This window comes from Astatotilapia calliptera, chromosome 7 (genome assembly GCF_964374335.1).
Source record: "Astatotilapia calliptera chromosome 7, fAstCal68.1, whole genome shotgun sequence".
Lineage (NCBI taxonomy): Eukaryota > Metazoa > Chordata > Actinopteri > Cichliformes > Cichlidae > Astatotilapia > Astatotilapia calliptera.
Genome location: NC_137428.1, coordinates 45,448,348 through 45,472,287, shown reverse-complemented (window position 1 = coordinate 45,472,287; position 23,940 = coordinate 45,448,348). Strand labels below are relative to the sequence as shown.

General features: G+C 40.5%; 2 protein-coding genes across 2 annotated transcripts; both read left to right on the top strand.

The window, feature by feature from the left end:
- Positions 1 to 6,777: 6,777 nt before the first annotated feature.
- cav2 (caveolin 2) lies at positions 6,778 to 9,506 on the top strand. The gene is made up of 3 exons (XM_026174707.2): positions 6,778 to 7,049; positions 7,306 to 7,493; positions 8,530 to 9,506. The coding sequence occupies exons 1-3, from the start codon at positions 6,900 to 6,902 to the stop codon at positions 8,678 to 8,680; spliced, it is 489 nt and encodes a 162-aa protein (XP_026030492.1). The 5' UTR covers positions 6,778 to 6,899; the 3' UTR covers positions 8,681 to 9,506.
- A 5,999-nt stretch (positions 9,507 to 15,505) lies between these two features.
- cav1 (caveolin 1) lies at positions 15,506 to 23,448 on the top strand. Its single transcript, XM_026174708.2, has 3 exons — positions 15,506 to 15,831; positions 16,793 to 16,960; positions 22,411 to 23,448. The coding sequence occupies exons 1-3, from the start codon at positions 15,796 to 15,798 to the stop codon at positions 22,750 to 22,752; spliced, it is 546 nt and encodes a 181-aa protein (XP_026030493.1). The 5' UTR covers positions 15,506 to 15,795; the 3' UTR covers positions 22,753 to 23,448.
- The last annotated feature ends 492 nt before the right edge of the window (positions 23,449 to 23,940 follow it).

Sequence of the window (23,940 nt, the reverse complement as noted above, 5' to 3'; positions counted from 1 at the left end):
CTATTCTGCGTCCGTGTGTGTTTCTGCCACGTAATCCATCTGTGTAATCCAGCTAACCTAACAAAATCAAATTTAACACACGTTTGTAATGACGCTAATTCAGTTTAAAATAGGGTTCATTCGCTCAGTCAGCAGGTGGCGGTATCCTCGTACACTGGGGACTACACTGCCATTAAACGAACAGAAGAAGAAGAAAACCCCTGCACATGCGCGGTACGGATCGGGTAGACCCGATTTGTACAGTCCGACTTTACACATGCGCAGTAAGGATCGGGAGTCCCGATCTGTCACTATCTTTTTATTTTTTTTGTTTTTGTCTACATTATATTAAATGTTTCATTATCGGAAACATTTTAAGAGATACTTGTTATTCTTAATATCTTAACAGATACTCTGACTGACCTGTAACTATCGTAAAATGCTTCGACCGGAAGTAGACACCTTTCGCGCATGCGGTGTACCGATCGGGTTTCCGGTACGGATCGGGTAGCGACAAGGTTCAATTTGCCATGTTGCAAGGAGAGCTTAACTTCTGTCTCACTAGCTTGCCCTGCACTCAGTGAATCTGCGTCCGACTACTCCGCCTAGGCTGCACTGTTGAGCGCAGATCCACTGAGCCGCTCAACACAGACAGCATCGTCAGAAGGAAAGTTGATAAAATAAATTAAAAATTTTGTATTGTTCGATACATATGCGTACCAAACCGAAAGCACTGTATCGAACGGTTCAATATCGATACGAGTATTGTTGCACCCCTATTCATTACATTGTTTGGTGGAACTGTCTGAACATTAGTGCGAATTAAGTGAGCAAACTATGGCTTTTATCTAACTCCCTGGAGAAGGCTTGCTGTGATGGAAGGGCTTTTTCCAGAGGGTGCACCATAAATGGAAAAGTGGAGGCAGTGGAGCTGTGGGTTTCAGACAGGTGGTGGAGGCACAGCTGGAGATGATTCAGATTGTAAATAAAGAACCCGAAATCTGCCAGGTTCACTTTTCCATTCTGAACACTCAAAGCTCTTTACACAACTTTCCTCATTCACCAATGCACTTTTTTTCTATGCTCTAAATACTTTCTAACATTCACACGCATTCATACTCTGATGCATCAGAGAGCAACTTGGGGTTGGTATCTTGCCTGTGGATATGTGGCAGACTGGGATCGAACCCCCAGACTTCTGATTAGTAGGTGGCCTGCTCTACCTGAGCTATAACCACCCCCTGAAGCATGATGCCTTGTTGTGAGGAGAGAAGACCCAATTGTATTCACCAAGTTGAGCTCTGTGTCTGGAGAGGGCTCTCCTGACTGAGTCTTTTTCTGCCATCTTTGTGGCCAAACTGTTCTGTCAGGCTTTTGACTCCTGGATACAAATACAGGACACAAATGTAAAAATGTAACAGTTTGGGGGGGTTTCTTTGCTAGCTTGGAGCAAAACAGAGGTTTATCCAAGGAAGTTATTTCAGAGTTGAGCTGTTGGAAGAGCAGGCAGGACATCCACAGATTTCCTTCAAAAGTCCACAGATGCTGTTACAGGATTCTCCATAAGCACAACAATCTACCATCCACTGAGGGATTTCTTCAGCCAATTACTCACAGGTAAGTCAATTGCCAATTGCAGTGTTGGGAAGGTTACTTTTAAAATGTATTCCATTACAGAATACAGAATACATTCCCCAAAATGTATTCTGTAACGTATTCCGTTATGTTACTCAATGAGAGTAACGTATTCTGAATACTTTGGATTACTTAATATATTATCATGCTTTTTACAACTACGTGAATGTACTATTGCTGTGTGATTTATTACTATTACTGAAGGTCCGCGGCTCCGAACCGTAGTAAAGGGACCTCTGGCTAATACCGTGGGTTCCGTGTTGGGCTCGTAGCCGAAAAATAGCTTTACTTTGTTGTGTGGGTCAACTTTGCTTGCGAGAGACAGAGAGAGGCGTTGAAAGGCTGCTCCAACGGAACTTATTGATTCGGAGGAAAACACGAACACAGTGTACAGTCGAGTCTTAATAGCTTACTTACAACTGGGCTCGTCAGGCACTCTTCTTGGCTGAAGTGGTTATTATTATATTTACATGCTTCCAGCTCCCGTTTCTGCTCGATGACAGCTCGTACTTTTCCACTCGCCTTTTTCTCCCTCCTCGCGCTCACAGACACATAACGAGTATGGCAGTCCATTCTCCCAGCAGCACGGACTACACTGCCCATGAGGCTACATTAGAGCCATACCTGTAGCTTAGCACAACAACAAAAAGGCGCTCTCTCACCCAGGAAACACGCAGAGAGAGAGCGTCACCCTGTAACCGTGGCAACCGTAACGCTGCCGCCTGGAACAACAGAACATCACAGCTGTCAAATAAAACCCAAACACTCCTGACCCACCACATTATGAAACAGGAAAGTACCGCCGTGTAATCCATTTATTTCATCAAAGTAACTCTATTCTAAATACCACCTTTTTAAACGGTAACTGTACAGTTACTCATATTTTGTATTTTAAATACGTAACGGCGGTACATGTATTCCGTTACTCCCCAACACTGGCCAATTGTTTCCAGGTGTGTCACGGTGGAGGTCGAGAACCACGACAGAAACTGTTGCCAGACATAAAGACATGAGTAGTTTTTACTTGTTTACAGCAAAATTGCTGAGCTGGAATTAGAAATAGAGCATGTTTGAGTTCAGTAATGTAAAGCACAATAATGCTTGAAATAATTTTAGTAAGCAAAAAACAAAGGCAATATGTGTAGCAATTCATATATAATTTACCGATAACAATATAATAACAAAATTCTATGATATTTTAGCCAGAGCTTGCCATCAGAGAAAGGTTCTCTGTTATCTTCAATTTACTTAGTTTTGCCATATTCAGTGGCACACGATTTTATGAGTTGGACATCATGCTGGCACAAAGCAAATATTTTAAAAAGTCATCACACAATCATTAGAACGTTTGAACAATTGAGCCAATATTTATAATATCTTGCTCTTGGACAGAACATTTGCATCCTTATTAGGCTGCTGCATAAAAGTCTTGTTACAGTATCATCATACCATTGGAATCCAAACTGTAATACAAACCAAAGATAATAGCTTCCTCTGCTACTCTTTCATAAACTCACATACTCTCATGTCAACACTGTCCTCCCATCCTGCTTTGCCCTCCACCTAGCCAGCCCCTCCCCTTGCTGAATGCTTGTCTGTCAAAACTGTCCACTGTGTGTTAATCCAGTAGGATTGTGTTGTTGTATTGTCACAGTGCCAGGAGCCAGGGGTCACTTTGATTGCTCTGAATGCTCAGCATCCCTCTGTTTTGCCTGATGTGTTTCTGCTTTGCTGTCTGACACTGTCATGACCTAGATTTTTTTTTTTTGTCCCTCTGTTTAAATTCCAGGCCAAGGTCTCCAAACAAGGCATGTTGTTGTTTAGTTTGCCCACCAATAGGCAGGATCCAGCACCTGCCCATTAACAAATGAGATGCAAAGTGCAGGCAGTCAACAGTTTAGCTTTCTACTGTAGTACAGCCCCATTTTCAAAGAAGTAGGTAAAATGTGTGTAAAGTGTGTAAAATGTAAATAAAAACAGTATGCAATGATTTGTAAATTTCATTAACCCATTTTTATTCACAACAGAAAATAGAAAACTAGTATGAAATCAGTGCGAGGGCTTCAGAACACTTCCAGAAAACTTTGTCTAAAAGGAAACAGACCATCCAACTTGTTTTCACTGGTTAAAGGCTGTTTTCACTCTAAAGGCTGCATCTCTGATGGCACTAGTTCCTATGGAATTGGAATTGGAAGCTCTAACATCTGAAAAGTCATACAGGTTTTAGAGCAACATATACTCCCTTCCAGACAACATCTTTTTCAGCAACACAATGTTAAACTCCGTCCTGCATCTCTTACAACAGCATTGTTTCATAGTAGAAGAGTTCGGGTGCTGATACTTTCCTCAACTATAAAAAACAGAGAAGAAGACCCAGGACTGTTGAGCAGCTAGAATCATCAATCACACAGGAATGTCTCATTGCAGCACTGTTGGACACTGTCCCTCTCCCAACAGTCCTGCAACTGATGTAGAAAAGTACCTGTTATGTTAATGAAACTTCATTACCCAGCATTCCTTGTTCAGTCATGTGATTGCATCCTCTCCTAGGCTAACAGAAGCAGGGAGCTGTTTGGGAGTTAGGAATAGCCCATCCTTTATTTGTTAAGGCTGGTGTGCATCACCTGTGTTTGAGGCAGCTTATGTAGACCTTTTGTCCTTATTTATATTATAATGTGTTTTGTTCCTGTTTGCAAAAACTACAGCATACCTATCCTTCATATACTATCACATTGAACATATATGCAATAATTTCTATTTCTTTTGTTTACCCCTTTAAAATCACATAATCCATGCTATCACAGCACGATCCGTCAATTTTCCAATGACCTTCAGAAATCTTTGGTTTGTTAACTGAGGCTGCGGTTAAGTGACTGTAGAGGAGAGTCCACCACAGTCAGCACTCTTTAGTCTTCTTTGGTCATCAAGTGACTCCTGCAATAGTAATCCTTTTTCCACAACAAAGAAGAGGGTGGAGTAGGTATTTGGACAAAAAAGTTCCACTTCTCTTTGGTAAGAGTGGTGTCGATTAATTGCAGGTATAAGACTCAGTAGGACACAAAACACTACCAAACTTCAATATTGCCAACACTGTGGTTTACTTTGGATTTGGCTTTAATACACTTTGGTATCATTCTGTCTTCAGTTTGTCTTCTATATATACACCTGTATATAATATAACTTTCTATTATCGCCACTACTGTCTGACATTTATTGGTAAATAACACATTTTTCTGTATTTTTTTCCCAGCCCACTCCAGAGCATGTTTTGTTTTCTCTAGCAGTTTAGAAGGCACTTGTAATAATCTTGTTCTTACAGGACTTTAGCTGATTGCATCCTTGGAAAAGAAAAATACTTAGAGCATCTTTTTTTTTAGAGATAAGTGCATAGGAGAGATTAAACAATCAAATCTGTCTCAGTTTCTGCTTCTGCTTCTGAAAGCTCATTGGTAGATGTACAATGCTACCACTGATACAGTAGCGTAATTTCATGTCTTTCGTATCCTGAATATTAACATTTAGTTGGGTTTAAATGTTTCTTTTCCCAAACATTCAGATATTTTCACGGTTGAAGATATAACAAACTGAACACACTGAACTGTTTAAGAAAACTGTCATGTTTACTAACTCCAGAAAACACAAGTGTGTAAACAGACTGCACTTTTCTGCTTTGGTCAATTTGTCTCTTTAATGCAAGTGCTTTCTAACTAATATTCACACACATTCATACACTGATGGACGCATTGGAGAGCAACTTGGTTAATATCTAGCTGTTTGGCATGCAGACTAGAGCAGCCAGGGATTGAACCATACAATTAGTAGATGACTTGTTTTCCTTCTTGAGCTACTACCACCCTCTTGTCCTATTATGATTTGATAACCATATCTTCATATTTTAACTGCAGTTTAGCAGCATCACAAGCATCACAAAATGACTCAAAGTTAACCCCTAACCAACTTTCTGAAGTTGTTGTCACGGTTTGCCGGGGCAAGCCGTGTGAATAATAATGGATCCAACTGCAGGCTGCTGAAGTGGAGGGTGAGTTTATTTGCAACTAAAAGGTACAACAGACAGGGTGGCGAGGAACAAAACGGTGAAAACTCTAAACCGGGAAAACTAAATAAAACACTAACCGGAATACAAACGTGACATGCAGGGAGAATGACCAGAGAATCAACACAGAAGGGTGGAAGGGAAATAACACAGACGAACCAGCAACTACCATGACAGAAGACACAACTTAAATACACCCAGAGAAGACAGGGAGATTACACGCAGGTGGGGAACACAGCTGGGAGTGATTATCGTGACGAGACTAGGGAGGCAAACTGAAAACACTCACATAAGACGCAGACCTTCACAATAAAACAGGAAACACATACACGCAATGACATAACACACCAACTAAACACAGACTGGGGGACACAGAACATAGGAACATGAACAGAAGAATACAAACACCCAAGGTAACCAAAACCACAGAATACTAATAGACTAAACATAAACACGGAGTCGCAGACTCTGGACCATGACAGTTGTAAAACTTTTGTCTTCAGAAGCGAATTCTTCTCCAACCGCCTGAGGAGAATGTCTTCCTGTTGTTGTTCCTCTTTAGACATCTGAAGACCTGCAGTTATTCTAACAATGTTGGCTGGTGGGTTCAGAGCATGAAAGAGTCAGAGGGCAATAAATCTATGTAGACCAAAAACCAAAAGAGAAAATATGTGGTAAATCAGCTCAACAGGTGGAACATTGTGCTCAACAATAATAACCAGGCTTTGTACATTACAAATTATTGTGGCAATAAACATCTCGGTGTACCTTTCCAAAATAAAAGGCCTGGAGCAAAGCAGACATGGAATGTAGGTGGATGCATTTCCCAAAGCATCGCTGTTTGTTTTGGAAAAACTTCACAAATAACAAACCTTTTATATATATAAATATGAGTTTTGGGGCTGTGAGAAGAAAAGCCTTGCAGGCTGTGTAATAATCGCACTCAATCACATGTCTATAAAAGGCTAGTTTGTTTAGCCAGTAATTAACCCTGAGGACTGTTGGGATTCAATGGCTCATGATACAAGTCCAGTAAAGTGCACAGTGGCGTCTCTCATTGCTAAAATGTTGAAATGCTCCAGGGAAGTGACTTTGGGCTTGTTGTGTCTCCTCTGCTCCACGCTGCGCTGACTTCCGTACGGGGCGGGGTGCCACTGAGTCCGGCGCACAGCTCACAGCGCACCGTCACCAGCTGCTCTCCCTGCACCGTCTCCCGGCCTGACTCGACAAAATGGGTTTAGAGAAGGAGAAATTGGATACCAGCATAATTATGGACGAAGATGAGTTCAACAGATCGATAGAGCCCATTCTATCGAACAAGGGGAAAGTGTATACAGCGTCACCCGACAGAGATCCAAACGATATCAACCCACATCTGAAGGTAAAGTCTGTGCGATGTGTTGGGTGATACTTTGAAATTGAAACTACAAAAGGTGAAGGCTGTCCAGATGAATTATTTGTATAGCCTATTGCACTATTATTGGATGGTTTTTGTAGTCCAGCAAGATTGTTAATCTGCAGTATGAATACCTGGAAGTCGCTGCCTGCGCATTAATCCATCACATTCAAACACTTTCCTGCCTCTGTTTACTTATTATGTTTTTATTGCTTGCCCTATGACTTTTGTGACCTAACAGGTGGGCTTTGAAGATGTCATCGCGGAGCCCATTTCCACACACAGTTTTGACAGAGTGTGGATTGGAAGCCACGCCACCTTTGAGCTGGTCAAATTCGGTTTTTACCGCCTGTTGACTACTCTGCTTGCTGTGCCCGTGGCTTTCATCCTGGGGATAGTGTTTGGAGTGCTCAGCTGTGTTCACATCTGGTAAGGAGTTGTTCTCAGGCAGCAAGGTCCCGATGTTGTGCTAAACAGTATTTTCAGACAACAATATGTGAACACACAAATGATCCCACTGTAACAAGTTAATGTTGAGAAGCAGTGAACTTACAGTAGATTAGTAGAATATTTGTAGAGAAGACATCTTAATTCATAAAGATTAACTAGTATGCAAAATATCAACATTTCCAAGAGCGTTACGTTAATTATTACCTTATTCTGTTTACCTTGTTTAGATCATCGCATCAACATTATGAACTCCTGCGGCTTTCCACTATATTTGTTCTGTTCTTTAGGCAAACATTGACACAGGTTATTTTTACAGTCAACATCATATCCAGTGTGGCATTGAAACATTATGTCAGCAATTTGTTCTTATATTTGGAAAATTATGTCATGCTTATGTCAGCTCTATATGTCTGCAGCACCCAGGTGCTGCTAGGTTTTTAGCGCTCATGAGCTTCAACCAAAACCCAAAGAGTCTATTTGATGAAACAACATTTTATGTGGAGTAATGAACACCTTATGGAAAGTTGTGAGGAACATTGAGTTCCCCTAGTAGTGATGGAAAAAATGTCCTATGTCCCATGTCAGTTAGAGGGTGCTCTAGCAGCATTTGGAGCCTGTTTTCAGAGCAGAGTGGGACATTCTTTAGATGTGCACGGAGCACTGTAGAGTAATTTGTACATGACCTTTCACCTAACTGAGCTCTCTTGGGGCTTATAAGCTTAAGAGAAAGTCAGGCACAGGTAGGCATCACCAGAACAGGGCAGTGTATCAGGAGACCATACACAGGGGGTGTTAGTCCAAGGGAGGAAATAGCTTCACAATACACTGAAACAAACTTCAAAATGCAGTATGATGACCATCTTTCATCTTTTTCCTAGACAGGACCTATAAACTTTTTTAACAGCTGAGACAATAACAAGAGCAACTGTTCTGGCAACACAAATTAGTTTAAAACAGAAATCTGTGATGAAACCTCCATGCCTAGAAAAGTGACCCTCTGACCTTCTTCCTCCAGGGTGGTGATGCCTATGATCCAGAGCTTCATGATGCTCTTACCGTCTATCCACATTGTGTGGAGGAGTCTGACGGACATTCTCGTAACACCGCTTTTCCACAGTATGGGGAAAATCTTGTCCTCCATTCAAGTCAAGGCTACAGAAAACTGAAACTTCTGTCGCTGGGGAGAAAGAAATGTGCCGGGGGGACTGGAGTCAGTGACGAAAGAGTGACTGAAGCAAGTCGGATACATCAACTCTAAGTGAAATATGATATCCTGGTGGATGTTATTGCAAAGTAATATTCTGTAGATTTTTTTTTTTTTTTGAAAAATGTGGCCATGAGGGCTAAGTTTGTCAAACATATAATCTGATCTGCTTTTTCTCAGAACACATCAAATGAATGGTTTGAAACAGCAAAAGCACACCTGTGTTCAGTCTGAGCGAAACAAGGTTAAAACATTAGAAAATTAGAAATTTAAGATATGCTATGAACATATTTCACTAACCCTTTTCAGTGTATCAAGCAAAGACACAATGCAAATAACATGACTTGCAAATAAGCAAATCTGCACATGCAGTCATCTAATGAAACCCTCATATATTTGCAGACAGCTTGTGTGCACCACCCAAAATGGAGTTGTTTTGCTGATTGTGACCAAAAGATGTTTGTCATTCCATTCCTTTGTGGGTGGCAGAGTTGTAAAAATTGTTGCTGTTCAACCTAACATATTGCTGACTTGCTAAGAGATGTAATATTTTTGATTTTTTATCTATATATATTGTGTATATTATTAAGCATTCAGCTGGAAGTTTAATGTAATGAACCGAATAGTTTGCTCAAGAGCAGTTTATTGGAATATTAAGCGCTATGAAGCAGCTTGTTGCACATTTGCAGCCTTATTTTACTGTATCAGCAATAATAATGGGCATTTGCTTATGTATGGAGCATACAGTTATTTAATTATGTTATATAAACAGGATTGTAGATCATTTTAGAAGGGCCTTTCTAATTTATTATTTATGGGACAACTAGTTCTTGATTGACAGACACTGACATCAAAAGACTTTACTACAGTGTGATGAAGGAGTTCCGTATTTCATTCGACTGAAGCCTTGGTTGAGCTGAGTGAGACTGTGGTACATGCATTTTGGATAAGCTTAGTGAGCTGGGATTTGGAATACTTCTACAGCTGGAATTCATTTAAAAAATGACATGATTTTTACCATTTTGGAGTGGTTTTGATAAATGTTTAATTTGAAATATAAGCTTGCACAGCTCCTACTTGCAATGATCTGCACAGTCCAAAGTTTAAAATGTGTTATTGAGAGCATCAGTGCAGCAGTCAGGTCTGCGTGTCAGGTACATGCTTATATGTCTGTTTGCTTTTGTACTGTTTTCACTGTGGACTTCTGTCAAGTGCAAACCCACCTTAGACACTCACGGTCTAAAACCAAACTTTGGTATAGTTCGCACATCCCTTCTCATTCCCAGACTGTCAAAAGAAATTATTTCTGTCAAAGCCACTGACAGAACTGAACAACATATGTTCATTCCAGTAATGAGATGGTTGTTACATTTCCTCTTCTTTAGAAATCTGTGACTACTTTTGTAACAACATACAGGGAAGCACAGTGGGTAGCACTGTTGCATCGCTGCAAGGGATATGAATTTGCTGGCCAGCTGTGGCCTTTCTGTATGCAGTTTGCATGATCTCTTTGTGCCTGCGTGGGTTCTCTCCAGGTGCCCGGCATCCTCCCACAGCCCAAAGACATGCATGATGAGTTGCTTAGTGGTTCTAGATTGGTTGTAGGTTTGAATAAGCCTGGATGACTGTATGTCTCTGTGCTAGCTCTGGGGTGGACTGGTGATTTATAGGATGTACTCTGCCTCCCACTCTATGACAGCTGGGATAGACTCCAGAACCTTTCCACCCTGCAGTGGATGGATGGATGGATTATCACACTGAAAATTCAAAATAGCCTTTAAGGTTTTGCATCAGCTCTCATAAAAATACCTGATTAGGATTCCAACTAAGGAAACGCTAGGTTATTTGCTGCCATTTGGACTGATCTTCAGAGCTTTAGTTTATAATCTTACACTACCAAGCAGTGAGTGATGGGTATACATTTCCAGCTATACCTCCTGTTTGGTGCCTCGGGATGAGAATGTATATGTTGTTGCTTGGTTAGTTGCTTTTACTGTTTGAAGTCTGAAAAACTTGACAGCAAGCTAAAACGCCTGTATACCTCTCACATACTGTATTATCTCACTGTTGTGGCTCATGTTATAAACAGATGCTACATCCAGGTGACACTGACCAACATTTCCACATATTTGAGTTTCTGCAGTCCTTTGTAGTCTTGTAACAAATATCAGAATTTTTAAGTAGATGCTATAGTTTCATTAGAAGCTAGTCGCTAACGTTGTAGTCTCTTGTTGGAGATAGTAAAATGGGTTCATCCGAAAGGGACACACAACAAAAGTTAAACGTGTTCAGTGCAATTAAGTTTATAGTAGATCACAATTCAGATTTTTCAAGGAAGATGAATCAGTTGAAATAAAAGCTACATTGGCATGTACTGGTGGTTGCACTGCTGGCTAACCTGCTGAACATTTAAATCAAAAAGCTGAACGCTGTATGATGCAATGCTTTGTTTCAATGCATTTTGTTGGGCTTTGTGGTCAGCTCTCGGATGACCATTAAAGTAGAGTTGTACAACTGAAGGTGGAAGACAGTTGTGTGCAGCAGCAGCATGAAACCACAACATTTTATCTGGGCTTTTTAGTCTAGCGCAGGCTATATATTCATTAAAGACAAAAAGGTTATAATACTGTAAGGTATTCACTTGTCACTAAAGTAAAACTACTTAAACTACTTTACTTTTAACAGTAATGATGCTACTTTTATGAGTGTGATTTTAATTTTTGTAGTTACTGTTTTACACAACATTGACACATTTTGGAATGAAACTCTTATTTTAACAATAAATATGTCCTTCATGACAAAAATAAAGATCTTTTTTTTCCTTAAGGTAATTCTTCTGTGTGTGGTTTCTTCTTTCTGTCACAGTAGATGAGTGTGGTTTTGATGTGCAGGTGAGTGCCAAAATAGTCTCATAAATCACTTTGCTGAGATTTCATAACACACTTTCCTATACAAAGATGAGCTGTGCATTGATGGAACATGACCTGAGGCTTTAGCTGTTAGATTTGCACGCCTGCGTGGCATTAACACTCATAATGCTACACAGAAGTTTTTTGTTTGTTTGTTTTATGAAGAGTAGTCTCTTATCCAGACATTCATGATGTTCCCCTTTGACCAAATGAAGAGACTCAAACACAGTTCTCTCTTGAACTCTGTCCATCTAAAGCTGAGTTTTCAAATTATAAAATATTTTGAGGTGCAAGTTGAGCTGTTGTGTCTGGCATTTCTCTTTTTGTCTGATAAATAGCTTCAGCTAGCCAATCACAGCCCAGCCTGAAACACAACGCTGTATTATTGTATAATTACAAGGAAATTAAAGGAACGTCTGAATGCAGTGAAATTTTTTCTGGCGTGTTCCAGCAACCAGTGCCAGAAACAAGCCAAAGAGTTTCTTCGCTTTGACCTTTTGACCTCCAACTCTTGTTCTTTGTGGATTAAATCAACCCAGAACATAAGCAGTGTAAAGACAGATAAGCACTGATGCTCATATCCACAACTACAACCACTTATTGCATTTGTCTGGACTCTGGAAGGAAGCTAGAGCACCCAGAAGAAAATCCACAGGGACATATGGAGTTGAACATGCATACTGCACACAGAAAAGCCCCACCTGGCTGTTGGATTTGAACCCAGGACCTTCTTGCTCTGAGGTAATGGTGCTAAGCACCACACTGCTGTTGCTGCCCTATGCATATCATGCAATGTAAAAAATTTCATTTCACATATGTTTAAAAAAGCAATAATTTAAAAAATGATCCTGCATTAACCTGATACCCTTATGGCTGTTTATTCTCCTATCACAGTTAACTCCGTCCTGATACTCAACAATGTCTATTAGTATTGTTTCCACTTAATTTTGCGCAAATGGAAATTATAATAAGTTTGCTTGTAATTTCTAAGCAATTGACACTAATGTGTACTGAATCCAGTTCCTATTCCATATCCTCATGACTTTTTACCTCTGGCACTGGTGCTGGATGAGTTGTTTGAGATTCTGTCTTCTCAGTGTTCTGAGTGGCAATTAAGTGTTTTTAATATTCTCAGCATCAACTTAAACTGCATCATCTGAAATTTGCCACAGTTCACAATGTTTTTTGCACCTCAGCTTACATAAACAAAGTCATGCTAGTGCACAATGTGCAATCTCATTTGCACAAATGTTACTTAAATTTGCTAATATTTTCCACAGTGTTAGTAGCAGATTGTGTAAGCTTCTCTTCCAGGCTTCAGCAAAGTAACATCTTTGTTTGAAGCAGGTGCTCATTTGGTTATTTTGATCTCACTTCAGTGCCACACCCAGTGAACTCAAGGAGGCTAACCAGGTGTTTATTCATAGAATAGCTTTCTAAAAAAGAAAAAGAAAAAGCATTACAGTACTTCATAATAAATGAAAGCAAGAAGAAAAATGATGCCTACACAAGACTTGTTCTTTTGCAGAGACAATGAAGCAAAATGCAAACAACTGAAGTCTACAAAACCTTCATTGGTGCACTCTTTTATCTTAACATTATGCGCTAATGAAACATTAGTGCTTCAGGTTTTTAAAAATAATTTTATTTGGTGTCTTGTATGACATTATACGTCTGCACTTTACTGTAATTGTATTAAACTGGAACCAACACAGTCCTGTATCCCTACATGGCGCCATGTTCAAACGTGTCCACTTGAACTCATTCCACTTGAATTTATTGAAGAAGTTTATACACCTGCTCATTGAAATGTTGAGGAAAACAATCAAATTGTCACTGGTGAGTTTGGTCAAAGCTATTTATTCACTTCCATACAGATTTGAGCATTTATGCATTACTTTTAGCCTTTTCAACAATTTAGACATATGCTTATACTATTTAACCTCTAAATGCATTTTAAACATTTCTGTAATATTTTCTTTTTTTTTTTCTTTTTTTTTTGTGTCCCGTTTGGATCTTTAGCCATCAGAATTGTTGTCTTAAGGCCAAGAAAGATGCCAAGCGGATTTATTTTACCAAGTGGATCATCATGGCCTTGCCATATTGGTCCATTTGTTTGACCTTTATTATAATTATGAATTTATTTTATTTTCAGTTGCTACAAATGGGACAGACATGACTGGGGGATTCTGAAATATTTTCAGCTTACAGTATATATTTGTCATGGTTCCAGCATTTTGAGTTTTGGCATGTTTTGAGTTTTCTGTGAGTTTGTTTTGTTTTGGATTTTGTTCTTGCATCCAGTCCTTTCAGCATAATGTTTCCTTGTGCTTCTTAGTTTCCCTTTCTTTCCAGTCTGTGTTTCTCATAAGATTATGTCATCTTTTGTTATCATCTTTTGTGTTCCCTTTCTCCTCAGTCAGTCATGTCTCTGCAGTTATCTCCTGCCGCTGTGTGAAGTTCACATGTGTTGGTCTCAGTGTTTGTTGCTTCCTGCTTTATTCTGATTGTCACTCATCTCCTGTAGGTTGTGTTAGTTAAGCTTCCCATTGTCTCCTTAGATTCCATTCAGCTGTGTTTCCTGGTGTTTCCTATCTCCGTAATTACCTGGTGTGTAAGTTGCCTGGCTTTCCCTTTGTCTTCTGCCAAACTGTGTGTTTCTTTCTCCTGTGTCTCAAAGTTAGGTTTCTCCCTTTGTTCATTCCTCGTGTTATGATTCTCAGCAATAAAGCCACACAGCAATATTTTCTCAGCTATTATGTTCAACTAATAATTTTTCAGTAATGGTTAGGTCTTGTAATAATTCATCAATAGCTTTTAGCCTTTAGTTTTAATCATTCATCACTTTACCTACTTCCACTGTGTGGAGATACTATTAGCTATTACTGTTATTAATACAATTGTTTAATTACGAGAAAATATTCATCCATTTTTCCCAATTACTCATCTACTTTAATCATTTTTGCCTCCCTTGTTTATAGATAACTTTCAATGAATTAAAAATGGTTTTAATTTTTATTAATTTGTATTATTTTCTTTCTTGCTCCTTAAGTTCATTCATGTTGCTATCACAAACAAATGCACACCAGTTTTGTTTGTAATAGTTTATTGGCGCTACAATCATCAATAAACAATTGAAATGAAGTTCCTGGAGATAGAGTAGATAGCAAAGTGTTTAAATTAAATAACAGAATAATTACAGGATAAAGATAGTAAATGAATAGCCCAGAGTTAATAAGAAATAAGGTGCTCCTCAAAATAAACAGCAAAGAGGAGTTACTCTTCCTTGAACTGAGATAAGCTTTCACACTGAGGAAGGCAAGAGCTGACATCTCTGTGCATGTTGCTCTAAAACTAAAAGCAAATGAGAGCTTTGAAAAATGTAAAAACAACTTCATCATTGTGCCAATCCGTTTCTTTTATTGACACGCCAGTGAGACGCACCTAAAATTTGTTTCTATTGCAGTCCCTCTGGCTGAAAACAGCAAGGTGCCAGCTGGCGTCTCTCCACGATGAGCTGACACAAGAATGTAAACAGACCAGAGTGGCCAGCACGACTTCAAAACCTGATGAAGCTGACACCTTGAAAAACTGGGTTCACTAACCAAAATATAAATGTGATCTTATGAAGCAGCTGATGACAGGCGTGACTTTAGATGTGCTGAAACAGCTGAACTACATATTTCTTTCTTCCCCTCTATCCATTATAACCACTTGGATTTTTCCCCGTAGGCTAAGGTATGGCAAGTGTCCACACCTTGCCAGGTTCAATTAACTCCCACGTTTCACTGAACAAAAAACTTATTATACTCTGCTGTGATCCCTAAATATGAAATTCCATGCCGGCTACAAACACCCTTTCAGTCTGAGATCACGTCAGTCTCTCCTCCAGCCGAGCAGGTTCCAGGGTGGCTCTCCTGTCTGCTCACTGGTGACTCCCCAGCTGCGCTCTGCGGTATCCGAGGAAACACTGGAGGTTTCCCCGTACGCGCTTGTCCACTGAATTTTAGTCACGTCCAACAAAAAGGGCAGGAATAACTTCACTATACAGGACTCTGAGAGAAAGACCCCGTCCTCCCAGTTTGCATCCACGCCTCCCTCTCTGCTTCCTATATTATCTTTTTTTTGTCTGTTTCAACGTGCTAATCTCTCCAAACGTGAGGACAGCATGACAGGAGGACCGAAGGACGGCGAGACAGAAGAGGTACAGTATAGCTCTCAGCTGTAGTTCTTTTAATTTGTGGTTGTTTGTTTGTAGCTGACATTTACTTTTCTTACAGAAGCTGATTATTCCCCCCCCCCCCCCCCCCTCAAAAAAAGAGAAAAAAAAAGAAAAGAATGCGTTCACGAGGGGGAAATGAGTGCGCTATGTTTCTGTCCTTATCTTGCGCTCTGGCACCCAGTCATGAGCACTTCTCCCACACAGGCTAAGAGAATGCGAAGGTCGATGCAGTTTACATTAGAATGTGGGTGTGAGGATTTTACCTGTTAGGTCCTCTTTCAGCACAGTAACCGATTATTTACGCACAAACGTTTAAACTGTACATTTCCATGCGTTATACAAGGGGGAAACAAATCCATTTTTTTTTACCGTAAAATTCTGAATTTCAGTCACAAATCTCCCCTGTCCTTTAATGCCAACTGAAGTCGTGTGGTGTGCGTAATAACATAAGGTGCTTGACTCGTAGGATTGAGGAGGCTCATAGAAGCCAAAGGGGTCTTTACGCATTTTAAATGAAGTTTTTGCATACGTAATGTGAACATATTACAAATGACATTGCAAATATAACTGAATTCGTGATTTTCTTTACTTTCTAAATATATATTTTTCGTGTAGGAAGAGTATTAATTGGAGATTCGTTCATATTTAAAAAAATAACGCCTTTGCACGTTTCTTAAAAGTGTTTCCATTGCCATGGGTAGACAACACGTTGAATCAACTGTATGTCATGTTAACATACTGGATTAGTGTCTGGGTGGTGAGGACCCCTTGCGGCTGGATGAAGGGGTGTGGTACTTTACTTTCTATTCACTTAAACCCATCCCTGTTTGTGGGGAAGCCTGGTAACTTGCAGCTCCAGTCGCTCTCTCTCTCTCAGCGCGCTACACACTATTCCTTCTCCTCTTCACCCTCTTCTCCTTCTGTCTCCCCCGGCTCTTTGCAGGAGTTTCTACATTCGCCGTTTATCCGAAAACAAGGGAACATATATAAACCCAACAACAAAGACATGGACAACGACAGTCTGAACGAGAAAACGATGGAGGATGTCCACACCAAAGAGATCGACCTGGTCAACCGGGATCCCAAACACATAAACGACGACGTTGTTAAGGTGAGTTAAACTTCAAAGACTGGTAACTTCTGAACTTTATGTTTTCGTCCATGGCAACCGAAACCACCTGTTCCCGAGTTTACACAGGGTTTACCTGTATCACAGGCGCTGCAAACTGAAATAATCTCTAATAAACGATGTCCATTTTATTTCTATGAGCTGTCAAACAAGTTATCTGCGCGTCGGACACGCATGCAGTTTTGCGCACCTTTGCTATGCGCCGTGTCAGTGTTACCACTCAGTGTCTTCCCCTATTAGGAAGAAGCTTTGCAAACGTATTAAAGATCATTGAGCTGCAGCGATACAATGGCATGCAGTCCCCTTGTGTGGAGTGGGCTTGAAACGTGAACGTCCCAACTTCGCTCCAACAGAGGAAACATAACCTATTTCCTGTTGTTGGAACACACATTTCCCACAGTCCTCGCTGCACACGCCTGTCTAATGGGAAAGTAAAATTCTGTCCATAACAGAGAAGTCTCGCCGGATAAATACTCAGTACTTATTTTTGTTAAAAGCACAGGGAGAGATGTTATAGCGGCAAAGGAGTGGTGCGCTGCAAGCCACCTGATTCATCTGTGTGGGAGAGAGGAGCAGCAGCCGTGTGCGCCCGGCTGTGCTCCTCTCCAGCTGGTGCATCTGGCTACATCAGAGTGGGGTCAAGCAGCTCCCTGCGTGTTCAGGAAGGGTCAGATCTTTGAAATGCCTGAACTCTGCCTTGTTAAAACAGGGAAACACCCAAGTGGGCGATTAGTATGAGGGGATCCCTCACCACTCCTTATCCTCCCTTCTTTCCTCCCATTCTGCCACTGCCCCCTCCGTTTCCTCCCCGCATGCCTATAGTTGCGTCAGAGGAGTGAGTCCATTTGTTTCTTTTTGTTGGCAAATACAAGGTTTTCAGTAGAAATGAGTGCCTGTCGCTGCTGATGTAACTAATCAGACCATAACTACTGAATATAACCTTTCTCTTTAAAGAATATATAAATGTGGTAAAGTTTCATCCCCTGCCAAATTGACTGATGAAAACATACTGACAGAGCATTTTGATTAAAACAACCATAATACACATATACAAGGAATCCATTAAAAATGTTGTGCTCATTTAATTTTCTGTTATTACATGACACTCGTTTCACATACAACCTGCCCAAAAAGTACATTTTGTCTTCTATTTCTCGTTAAATATTTGAAAACACTTAGTTTTTATGGAGTTTATCACTGTCTGAGAGGCATGTGTGTTACTGCCAGTTTGTGCATTTTTCCCATATGACGCACAAGTCTATATAAAATGTGCCATGAACACGATGAATTCACATGTTTGTATGAAAACACTTTTACAAAATATTTGTTGCTGGGTTTGGAAAGAAAAAGACTCTCATTCTCTAGTTTTCCTGTTTGCTGCTTCTATCCCAACTTCTTCCACCACTCTCTGGCTGCTCTCTCCCTGCTCTCTTCCATTGTGACAGTGAGTCAGACTCTCCTTCCAGTCTCAGAATAGAATGCAGCTTCACGATTGTCCCACCCCTCGCTAATCAAGCCAACAGACTGCTGCTGAAATGACCTGACAACACATGTGCATACACTGTAAAAATGAACATGCTATAGGCAGCGTTTAACGTAAGACGCCTGAAACCGTTCAGCTTTTAACTAGCAGTAGTAAACATCTATTGGTAGTAATAGATGTTTACTAATAATACAACGTAAACTGATAGTAATACTTAATACCTTGTCTTCTTGCGACATAGAGACAGTATCAGAATCCTTCTTTGTAATAAATTATACTTAAAAAAAAGACTTTCATATTGAGTTAATAAATCCCAACAGAGAAGCCTCTGGGTATATTTTATAACGAGAGGCCCTTAGGTACTCATCGCCTCCCTCTGGATTTTGAGAGTAAACACTGATAAGTTTGTACAGTGTGCTGTATACAGCAGCTCTGAGGTGCTTTGAGGTCAGTGAAACAGCTCAGCCAAGTGGAAGCGTGCATTCAGTATGCCCCGATGAAACACACAAGCAGGGAATCCCTTCCAGCGACGCTCGCTCTGCAATCCACCATGACCACACGCAACCCTCAAATGCCGGACTACCATATAAATCTGTAAAGCACGCATTCAAACACACTGCTTAGATAGCACACAGACGCAAACACACAAACACTGCATTCTTATAATCAAAGGTGCACTCCTGTTGCTGCTGCAGCTGGCCTCAATCACCTGGCCACATCAAACAAGTTCCATTACTGCCATGCGTTTGGAGTTTCTCCTGCAATGATTTTTTTTTTCCATTTGGAGGAGTTGTGGGATTTTATATGGGAGAGGAGGAGCTTAGGCCCAGCAACGAGAAGACTGAAAATGCCCCCAGTGGAGAAAGTTTTTTAGAGGGAGTTGTGAAAAGTTTGAGCTCTGGCAGCAGATCTGAAGTCTCTATGGTAAAACTGAAAGGAATGAAACACTCCCACTAGGACTGCAAAGTCTATTTTTGGTCCACTCTTAGTGGTATTTTTACTTATCTGCCTCATTCTGGGATTTTTAGTTGATTACAGATGCCTCTGGGTATGGGATCTTGTTGTATGTAAAGCTCACATGTCCTGCTTTGATAATGTCTGTGCTTTTTATTAGCCTGCGCACTCCGCTGTGGGCTGAGACATCAGGCGCTATTAAAACCTTTTTGAACTCAGTGTAGATTTGTTTCCGTGCAAATGGCATGCAAATTTAACAAAGCGTGTAGAGCTATGACAATAAATACATGCAAAAGATTCCGTTTTATTTTTACTCGTGTGGCGCCAAATAATAGCAATAATCATTCCAAGACACTTTTATATTGTGGTATAAGCTTGTGTTTTGATCCAAAACAAGTCGTGTGTAAATCATTGTGTTCTGCCACCTAAAATCAAACACACTGACCACTAAAACCCTGCAAATAGTTCTGTAGAGCACTACACTCTGACCTTCTTCTCCTGGAGCCCACTTTGTCTATTCAAGCATAGTCGACAGCCTTAAGACAGAGCTCCAGAAATAGAACATGACCTTATTTACTCAATAATACAGTTGCCTTGCTGACTGGTCACACACTGGTCTCGAGACGCTATTGTTTCATATCAAACTTCTCAATGGAGGTCCCCTTTTTTATTTAGCACAAAAGTGATATTTTCTTAATGTGACTTGCTTATTTGCTTATTGAACTAATGTTCTTCATTCAGGAACTGCTAATCCCTAATCCTTCTTTAAACATGTAAATAATTAGATTAAACTGCCTAACATAACTGGATAACAGATGTTTTCTATAAGGGATGCCCATATCACTTTTGGACAGTCGGAATTCAAACAGCATTCTTGCCAAAATCCCACTTAACACTCGAGTGGCTTACAAAGGAAGCCTCTCCTGAATTACAGCAAAGGTAGTAATGATAACTTTCCTCAGAATTGCAAATGAATAACAATACTTTAAAAAAGAAGAAGAAGAAGAAAAAACCCAGGAAAAACACCAAAGAGCACCGTTTTATGTCAGGAACTCCCCACCACCCTGCTGTGGTTGTTTGTGCCTCTCTGAAGAAGGCTCTCATTTAGTCTCAAAGTTCTGGAAACTGGCGCCGAGTTGGCCCACTTTAAAATTTGTAGCTGTGGAAAAATTAAATGGACGGCGGGCTGGTTTTGTGGCTGCAGTCAGTTTTATATTATAAGGCTGTAGTGAGCTTCGCCAGTTGGTGTTGTGAGAGACGCTTTGTGCTGCTTTCAGGATAAAAGAATTGGACTTACAAGCTGATGTTTCAAGGCAAGAAAAAAAGGCTGGATGTGAGGAGTCCTTTTGCTAGGACTGTAAAAAATATTACATTCACCCCAACATAAAGAATAACAGCATGGCATGAAGTCCTAAGACACTCACTGTTATGGACTTCAGTGACTGGTATGTGATTTGGAGCCGTGCATTATATTACAGATTTCTGATGTATGGATGCTGTTGCAAAATTAGAATCTTCAATCCAGTTTATTTTTTCCAGATTTTATATAAAAGTTGCACTCTGGTTGCTGTTATCACATTATTTGTAATACAAAATATTACATAATATTAAATCACTTGGAACATTCTTATTATATTGGCGAATCTTAACCGATTGCTGACAGTCTGCAAATTTACATTACATGTAACATAATAATGGCAAGAAAAGGGAAGATTAAAAGCAAAGTGAAAATATTAAAAAGATTTTTGAGGATAAATATTTTCAAGTTGACTGGTAGAAAATAGAAGGAAGGAGTTGCAGGAGAGCTATTTTTTAGATCTAAATTTCTATTTCATGCTACTTTAAACAGGAGACAAAGAAATGCATTATTTATTTAGCTTATACCAGTATAGCTCTCTAACTTTCTATATGTATTTTTTTAAATCTAAAAATTACCAGAAGGTTATATATTGTCAGCTCTGGATTAAGGGCAGTTACATATACTATTGCTATTATCAATAAATATCCCTATAGAGTAATAAATACACTGCAGAAAATCTGTATCACTTTTTAGTAAGATCTGAAAGTGGTCAAGGTCAGACAGTTTGTGTAAGCAGGAGTCACATCTTCCAGATGGTGCATCTCCTAGGAATGAAGCACTTCACTTTTCCATTTCATTGTTAGTGTAACACTAGATATTATCTGCTTGACTTATTGGTATTGCAGCTATTAGCCCTCAGTAGCCCAACTACTTTGACATGACACAGTCTCCAAGTAACTGTAAAATAAATATTGATTTGGGGCTCAGAGGCCTAGGAAGAGGCTGACCGGGAGAGGAAGGTAGGTTGAATAAGCATTGAGATGCCACTTTTCCCTCCATTCTTTAAACACCAGCAATCAGCCTGTGCACACTTGCATTGAGTTTCCTATTAAAAAGAAACCTAACAGGAGATGGAGGATGTAGCAGAAGCCCAACAGCCCAACAGTTCATCTACCAGTAACATTTGCTATTTTTTCTGTGTGTCCGGTCATTTCCAATGTAGGAGGCACGGGAGAAAAAAGCCCCTGGGCTGATTTTCAGAAATTGAAGCTGATACCAGAGATAGCATTTGTGCAGTCAGTGTATTGGGTGGGGCAGATGCTGGATTGCGTACCAGTCCCTGCTAGGAGAGGTATAAATCTTGTCAAGAATCCCACCCTCCAACTCTGCGAAGCTGACATATTAACAGGGAGTGAAGTTGATTTGTGTGGAAATAATGAGCTTGGATTTGACAGCGTTAAAGTTTCCATAGTGGTTTCATTTGCGCCATATCAGAACTCTTGTGAAACTCTGTTGGCAGGGGATGAAGGTATTTAACAAGTCAGAGTGTTGAGTTTCAGCTGAATGCAGTGCTGATATGTTTTTCTGTGTCTTAAAATTCCATTTTTCACACAGGGATAGTTCACCGAAAGCTTTGTATTCTCATACAAAGTTTTTACCAGCAATTTCTAACTCGTCTACTTTCATCTTCCTTAGGTTGAATTTGAAGATGTGATTGCAGAACCCGCAGGGACCTACAGCTTCGACGGTGTGTGGAAAGCCAGCTTCACAACCTTCACTGTCACCAAGTACTGGTGCTACCGCCTGCTGACGGCACTGGTGGGCATTCCCTTGGCGTTGATCTGGGGAATTTTCTTTGCCATCCTGTCCTTCCTGCACATCTGGGCCGTGGTGCCGTGTGTCAAGAGCTACCTGATCGAGATCCACTGCGTCAGCCGCGTCTTCTCTATCTGCGTGCACACCTTCTGCGACCCGTTCTTCGAGGCCATGGGCAAGTGCCTGAGCAGCATCCGAGTCAGGATGACCAAGGAGGTGTAGCATCCCAAATCAGGAGGAGGATTCAAAAGAGGGCCAGAAGAATGGGCGCAATGGAGATGGGAGGGGAGTCAGAACAACAACCAAAAAAACCGAAAAAAGACGAAGAAAATAAATGGAAAATGTGTTGAGACTTTTCCAGAGTGGGGTGGGGGCTGGGTGGTTGTTTAGAGGTAAAGGGGTGCTGTGACATGGCACCTAACCCCACCTTTTTCTAACAGCTGTTTTCTCCTGTTTTTTTCTTTTTCTGTCTACGTTAGTATTTTTTTTTATTTTTCACTGTTAAGTTTGTCAAGCAGGCAGCCAAGCTCCATATGTTGTTATTAATTTTGCTCCATCATGTAAATTCCTTCCATTCTTACTCTTTGTAGAGAGCCTTTCAAACGGATCGATCCGTGCAAAGAGGGGACGTCAGCATCTGCTGTAACCTCTCACGCTCGTGTTTGTTTTTTGGAGCCGTAGGGCAGAGTAGGATAGTCGGGAGGGGGGGGGGGATGCTGGGGTTGCATACGTTCAAACAGGGAGAACGAGTGAACGCTGCCAAATTCTGTCTGACTCAGCAAAAAAGAACAACCACACAGATCCAGCAGCACAGAAGCACCCCTCCCTATGCCCCACACGCCCACTAAAGTGACCTCCCACCCCTCCCCTCTTTGCCCTGCTTTCCAGCAGTCTGACACACTGAACCTGCCCCCGTTTCTGCATGTACCTGCACCGCCATGCCAGCAGCTCACCGTCCACCGCGCCCGTGACACAGCCTGACTGAAGCTATCTGCATCTTCGCTCACTCGCTCTCTACACCAGCTTTTTGCTTCGCCTCTGCCTCAAATGAATTTTCTCAAATCTGACAGAGAATGTCTGAACCTTACAGAACCTGATTTGATTTTTTACTCTTTTGTTAGTTTTGTTTTGTAAGACAAATTTAGACTTTTTATTTTTCATTCAGGCTCCACGTTTTATCATCATAGCTCCATAGTGAATGAGGTTTTTTTCTCTACACTATGAAAATGAAGAACTTGAGGAGGCTTGATTACAGTGCCATTGTTTTGATATCCTGTATGTACTGTGTGGGTGTTTATTCATAAGACAAGACTTCCAAAATGATTCCAGTGCACTAATCTATAGAAAAGTATTGGTAGTGAACAGCACTAATGAAAGTCTCCATGTTCCTCCATTTCCTAATACAGCAGA

Coding starts and splice junctions, on each gene's coding strand:
- cav1 (XM_026174708.2), top strand. CDS start 15,796: ATGACAGGAGGACCGAAGGACGGCGAGACAGAAGAG. Junction 15,832..16,792: donor AGGACGGCGAGACAGAAGAG/GTACAGTATAGC, acceptor GGCTCTTTGCAG/GAGTTTCTACATTCGCCGTT. Junction 16,961..22,410: donor TAAACGACGACGTTGTTAAG/GTGAGTTAAACT, acceptor CATCTTCCTTAG/GTTGAATTTGAAGATGTGAT.
- cav2 (XM_026174707.2), top strand. CDS start 6,900: ATGGGTTTAGAGAAGGAGAAATTGGATACCAGCATAATTATGGACGAA. Junction 7,050..7,305: donor ATATCAACCCACATCTGAAG/GTAAAGTCTGTG, acceptor GTGACCTAACAG/GTGGGCTTTGAAGATGTCAT. Junction 7,494..8,529: donor CTCAGCTGTGTTCACATCTG/GTAAGGAGTTGT, acceptor TTCTTCCTCCAG/GGTGGTGATGCCTATGATCC.